At 39.7% G+C, this 6,809-nt stretch overlaps 1 protein-coding gene across 1 annotated transcript in view; it reads right to left on the bottom strand.

Annotated features, from left to right (window-relative positions):
* Positions 1 to 520: 520 nt before the first annotated feature.
* Positions 521 to 6,809, bottom strand: part of tmem121ab (transmembrane protein 121Ab) — a 48,061-nt gene continuing 41,772 nt past the window's right edge. Inside the window, exon 2 of the mRNA XM_041975065.1 lies at positions 521 to 3,360. Within this exon, the coding sequence (XP_041830999.1) occupies positions 1,556 to 2,500 (945 nt within the window). The 5' untranslated portion in view covers positions 2,501 to 3,360 and the 3' untranslated portion in view covers positions 521 to 1,555. The remainder of the gene's footprint in view (positions 3,361 to 6,809) is intronic.

Here is a 6,809-nt window from a genome sequence, read left to right as displayed (position 1 = left end):
AGAGCACGAGATTTGGGCACCCTTTGGGCATGTTGTTAAAATCATGATTAGTCCTACAAAAGTACAGGGCATCGATAATTATATCTTTTTATGAGAACGGACTGCATATCATGCACAGCCATCATAATTACAATGGTTTGGAGCAACATAGATGTTCAACAGCTAAAAAACCGTGATAACCCCACTAGATAACTGTCTGATGCCAAAGTGACGTGGCAGTTGAGTTGCTTTCTATGTTGTCTATGTTTTATTTCCACTGTCGACGGGAGATAAAACATTGACATTGTGCATACCTCAGACAATATATTCCAATAAAAAATAAGTAAATGCAATATCATTTTAAAAACAGCATTTATTTTTATCACAGTCAACTATATGGAAAAAGAAACCACAATTTTGATAATATTGTTTTATTTATACTTTTATTAAAACATCAGTTTCCTCCAACATGTAAAGAATGTACATAATAATAATAATAATAATAATAATAATAATAATAATAATAATAAAAACCGAATAGCATTTTAAATTTCCCTCATAGTATCATTTTTATGTTGTTTTGTCAAGTCTTCAGTGAGGCGTTCTCTGATCTTTTAATTCAAGGCTTGAACTAGTTCTGGAGGAATGTACAGTACAAGAAACAAAAGACAAAAAGCATCTTAACCCCATCATCTTGTTTTGTTTAGAAAATTTACATATTTTGTCTCATTTTCAAATCATAACACTCATTATAACACTCATCTTTTCCAAAACAACTTCAAATAACTTAAATCTCCTGTGCGTTCGATCATACATACTCTGTAAATTTGTGTGCCTGCAATTAGACACACACACGTCCACACATGCACACGTCAAGACACTCGCTCAGATGTCTGCAGTGGATGGTATAGTGCTGTGCGCTGCTCTTTTCATCAGAACTTTCATTGTAAGCTTCACACTGAACGAGGCAGCAGCTTTTACGGAGCTCCTTTCTCAGCAAAACTTAAACATAGAAGCCACCAAACTCACTCTTGTATAGCACAGAGAGCAGATATATGACTGACTGGTCACTCACTGCTCCTCCTGTCCATCATGGCTTCACACTGAGTGGTATGTCCTTTGGTGCTGAAATTCAAAGGTAATGCACAGACACACTGTCAAAAAAAAAAAAGAAAAAAGTGACCTTTAAAAAAAAAAAAACGAGCTACTCACAGAGATGAAACTAACTGTCCATTTTTACACAACAAAATGTCACCAGGTTGCACAGTTTGGAGATTGTCTTTTAGTAAAGTTTGAACTTTTGAAACATTTGAAACAATTAAAAACACAAAAGCACAATTAAAAACCCTTGTTTTAACTTTGACGTCTCCACACTGAACTCAGTCAAGTGTAGGTATTCAGTATTTTCTGACAGGCAGGTGATGCTAAAAATCTCTTTTTGTGGTTTTACAGCAGTTCTTGTGAGCTTGACAAGAGCAGAATATCATCCTGTCATGCAGCTGATCTCTTTATTCTCTATCCTCCTCTGCTGGAGCTCTTGCTCTGTCTCTACCAGTGCTGAGTCCAGCACTGGCGGTCATGTGTCAATAACGTCCTGCGCTGGCGAAGGTTCATGTGGCAAACTGGTGGCATTGGGCAGCGGCTGTGTGTGGCTGACAGAGTTCTGTTGCAACTCCAGTGCCATTGCATTTTGTGGGTGTGGGAATTCCTTCACCTGTCTGCGGTACTCCAAGAAGGTGGATGCCTTAGTGGCAATGGCCACCACATTCTTGCCGACAAAGATGGTGGAAACACGGCTGTCCTGAAACAACACCATGTTTATACCACGTATGAGGATGGTGACCACGTTTATGGTGACCAGGCTAAGGACCGGGTAGAGCATCATCTTCTGAGGTGACATGTGCTCCCCCTGCATGCTGATTTCACTGAGCGACACACAAGGCAGGATCAGCAGCAGGATGTAGCAGTAGAAGAACATCAGGCCTTCAGCCCAGATGGGCAGGCCTGTTCGCTGGGGTTCCCACAGGTTGGCTTGGATATCCAGCAGGTCCAGGAGATCCAGAGCCACCCAAAACAGACGACTCCTCATGTCCTCTTTCTTCCGAAAAGTTCTCACGTACTCCATACTATCCAGAGCCACGAGAACCAAGTATAAACCTGGCACACACACAGATAAAAGTAAGGTCAAAGCTTTCCGTGCCACAGTCTCCAGACTCTTCCTGTCAGCTTTGCAATTCTGGAAAACAAAGTAGAGTTTGATTTCCAGCACAAAGATGTACAGAAACCACAAGATCATGGCATAGCCTCGTCGAGCGGTGCGGACCTCTGCACCGACCCAGACTGCCACATATCGTAGCACTATGAGGAAACAAACGTCCCCTACCAGCACTATGATGCACACACCAATCTTCCTTGGACCCTGGTTTTGCTCCACCAGGTAGGCGTCCATGAAGGCCATGCTGGTCATGATGACAATGGTGGTCAGGCACACGTGGCGTTTGTCTGGGGGCGGCAACACCATCGCAAGGGCACCTGTTGGCTCTCACTCACAGACCACAGCTTTTTAAAAAAAAAAAAATTAAATAGACCAGAAGGGAATGTGTACTGTGTACACTCCAAACCTTTTGGATTGGAGTAAAAAAGAATATCTAAAGTGCTCTGACAGATTTTGTGTGCACAAGATCAACTGTCTGACTACAGCGTCCCTAATATGAAGATAAAACCTTCACTCGCCACCCTAAGAGTCCATAGAGGATAATTTTTGCAGAGTAGAAGCAGAACCTTGTGTGCAGAGATGCTGGCTGCTGATAACACTCAGGCCATGTGAAAACAAGGGCATCATCTCGTCACTCAGCGCACTTCCATTGATCCAGCTCTGCCTTTTAGCAGCAGCTACAACGAGGGCACTACACCCAGCACACCATGACTGATTGTAATCCACACAGTCAAATGGAAAATGCTCTCAGAGCAGGCTTGCTCTAATAGACTTGTGATGGGATGGTGGGACACGGTCCTACAGTGTAGGAGCGTTTATGAAGGTGTTTATTTTTGGATGAGACAGAGTAGAAAGGACTGGATATTTGCATGCAAGTGCTGCACCTCAGCATGTGCAAGGATTCCCTCTTTAGACAGTCCTGTAGATGATGGTGCAGTGTGTGTGGCTTCTTGCAGTCCTGTAGTATGTGTGAAGGGAAATGGAGGAGAGAAGGGAGAGGAGTCTGCAGTGGCCAGAGGCCCCCAGCCGCCATAAATCACGAAGACAGCAGGTCAACGGCCCATGAGGCCTTGCGTCTGATGCCGGCATCCCCGGGGGGAGGCTCTTACGCTGGGCTGAAGATCCATCCTTCCCCCTCCTCTTGCCACGTGCCAGCCTCTCTGAGCCTGGAGGAGGGAGAAATAGAGAGAAGAAAAGAAGGGAGAAGGAAAAGAGGAGGTTGGGGAGGAGAAGGAGAAAGAAACCTGTCAGCACTCCTGGGCCATATAACACAGTTTCATTGCCAACAGCCTTCCACGTATGAGGAGCCAAGTAATGTGTCAGCCTGGCTCAAATAGAGCCTGTTTCACTATTGATGGGACAGAACATATTGCACATGTAAGACTGCTTCGGGAAGTCATTACCTCTCTATTGTCTGCAATGGTCATATGACATCTGGATGCATGGCTTAATATATTCCCATGGCAATGTTAATATATTCAGCATAATATAGCACAGTTTAATTTTGGCTCTTAAATTAATAGAGGATTTATTACAAAAACTTGTAGAAACCAATTTTAAAGTCTCATATTGGAGCTAACTACTCTGCCTTTCTTTTTTCTGAATTACTCGGCACTACTTTCCATCTTAGCCGAGAGTAAATGAGATGGCTATGTATTCATTTCCTTCACAAATTTTGAGTCAGTCTTGGCAGTTTCCAAACTTAAACTCTCTCCTGTTACCCTCTATTTTTGCCGAATGTTGTTTCAAGGTTTTTCTGTTTTGACCTGTTTAGTATTCAAACTGATGTGTGCATTGAGGCGCGTGACAGGCTGGGTTGAAGAGGCTAAGGGGGCATCTTTAAAAGAATATTTAAAAAAGTGGACAGATGCCAAGTACTTAATTGGCCAGCAGGAGCCCATCTTGTGCATTGGCCTCATCCATAAATAAAACAGCCGGTGTTAATATTAGCATGGACATATAAAAGGCAAAGTAAAAGAAAGTTAAATGTATCAACTATGCACAGACTTTGCAGTTTAGCTCAATTTTGGCATTATGCCATTGTGTTCTGTCTTTTCCCTCTTTCACTGTATCCTTCAGGCTCAACAGAGAAAAATCAAGTTAGTGTTTCTGTTAGCTCTGGTACCTCTTAAATGAAACTTTGATTGCGTCTTCCCAACTGCTAATTCCTGCCTCCCAACTGCTAGTAGGCTCCAGCTTTCTTGTGTCCCTGAACTGGACTGAGCAGTATATAAAATGAATGAATGAATGAATGAATGAATGAATGAATGAATTAATTAGATAGACTGTTTTAACAAGATATTACATTTATCTGTCATTGATTATTGATTTTGTTACACACTGCATCTTTAAGTTCATGTTACACAGTGCGGCTTGCAGTACACTTAAAAAATAGCTGAAATTTAAAAGCCTTAATTTAGCACATTGGAAAGCTACAAATCAGAAATGCCATTATCATGGTGGCACTAATGGAAAAAGAGGGCACCAAAAATAGTAATACTCCATGTACAGGTTGATACAGGGTAGATTTTTTCTTTTCTAAATCACATTGAGTGCTCTATGTTGCTATTGTATAATGATGTATAACTGCAGTTTTATGTGAAATATGTAATGACAGCAATCAAACTGAAAGGCTTCATAAAATGCTCTGCAATTTGTTAATAATAGCCTAATTTGATTCTTAAATGTAATATAAAAAGAACATTTTTGTAGCTGTTTCTGTTGGAACTGAAAATTTATGTACGAAAATAATATCTTCTTACAGAAGGTAGATATGAGAGAATGACCAATTCATACTGTTACACTTTAGATGAAAGCAGCTCTCATAAAGCCTAAAGGCGAATGTAAATGCTAAAGACATCTGACTGTTCCTGTTGGCTGACATTTTCAGCTTAAATCAGTTGCCACAGTCGTCAAGATGCCTTCTATGTATACTAGCTAGGCACTGTGGAATGTTTGTTGTTTTTCAAGGCACCAATGACAAACACAAAAACTTATCTTTGTTCATTAAAATGATGTTTAGATATTTTCATTAAAAATAATCCCTTCATGCTCTATAATAGTTTAGATGTAACTTAACATATGAGGATATACGAATTAACTCCAACTTTGTCCTCAATCAAGAAACAAATATCAAGAAACAGGCCAGATCAAAGGTGCTTAAAAAAACACACACACACACACACACACACAAAAAAACATCTGTCGGCTCTCACAGTGAAATGCAGTACAAAAGCACATAATACCAGCCATACCATGACCACACACACTGCAAGCCTACAAGGATTGCATATGTCGTCTGCGCCTGGTGATTAAGGCTGAATCGTCAGTACTGATGCCATACAATGCAACATGCATCCTGGCAAGAAGAACATGTGTTGGGACTGAGTGTGAAAACGAGTGCTTTCTGGCATCTGAGTCACTTATTTCAAAAGTTACAAAAAAACCTCCAAAAGTAGTCTAAAATTCTTAAAGAAGTTTTGTGGCTTTTTGGTGAAGAATGCTGACATGGTTGTCTGAGGAGTTGCTAAGTGTAGCAGCACTTTTAAGCTGTAATCAATAATTGAGACACTCCATTTACTGTTACAATCTGGACCTAAGTGATGGACAGACTTACCAAAATTACCATTCTTCGTCACAATGCTAGCAAGGTTAATGCTTAAGAAATACTTAATGGTGAATAGTAAAAAGTCAAGTTGTCAAATTGTGAGGTTGTGATATTTCTCTTCTCTTTTTAGTAATAATGCAATTTCACCTTTTGAAAATACATAAATACATTTAGTGGAGTTTCCAGAACTGAGAGGTTTTTTTTTTGTTAAACAAAGCAAAGGTTAAGCACAGGTAATCATTTCATGAGGCAAACTAATGGACAAGAAGCAAATAAAAAAGCAGGGCCTGCATGAAGGAAAAAAGCAAGAGCAAAAACCAAAGGACAAAAGAACATACAGACAGGAAAATGCAAGAGCAAATGCTTGGGAAGACTATCTGAGTGAATGATGACTTACAAAAAAACAGGTGTGAGGTAATCAACAAACACAAAATAGGTGTGACCAAACTAGTAAAACTAACTGAAATACAAAAAGGAAAAAAGATTTTAAAACAACTCTGGAAGAATGCATAAAGGTAACCAAAGTGTAAAAGAACAGGAAATAAAAGAAAATCAAACTTGGAAGCTACTGAATAATAAATGTTAGCACAGTGTTGATGCATTGTTGTCTCTTGAGCAAATCATGTAATTATCAACTCATAACTTCATTATTAAGACTGCTAGTATTAAGAAAAATAGCTGCCACTTACATGCACTATTTCTAACCACTGAAGGTCAAAGCTTAATTTTTTGCCTTCACCACTTTTTCTTTAGTTTAACAAAACAATAGCACACCTTTAATTATTATTGATTGACTTTATTGTGGTAATTATTGAAGCAAATCCAAACATACATTGCAAATTATGCACCACTATGTTTACCTCTGTTATTCAGGGAGTTTTATTTCACCCCATTATGACTAAGTGAGCTCAAGATATGAGAGATTTAAGCATGCAATAAATAAACATGAGTTTGTTTTTCCAGACCTGCCATGTGAAATACCAACAGCAAAATCAGCCTCACTGAATG

This window comes from Melanotaenia boesemani, chromosome 22 (assembly GCF_017639745.1).
Source record: "Melanotaenia boesemani isolate fMelBoe1 chromosome 22, fMelBoe1.pri, whole genome shotgun sequence".
Taxonomy (NCBI): domain Eukaryota; kingdom Metazoa; phylum Chordata; class Actinopteri; order Atheriniformes; family Melanotaeniidae; genus Melanotaenia; species Melanotaenia boesemani.
This window is presented reverse-complemented; position numbering and strand designations above follow the sequence as displayed.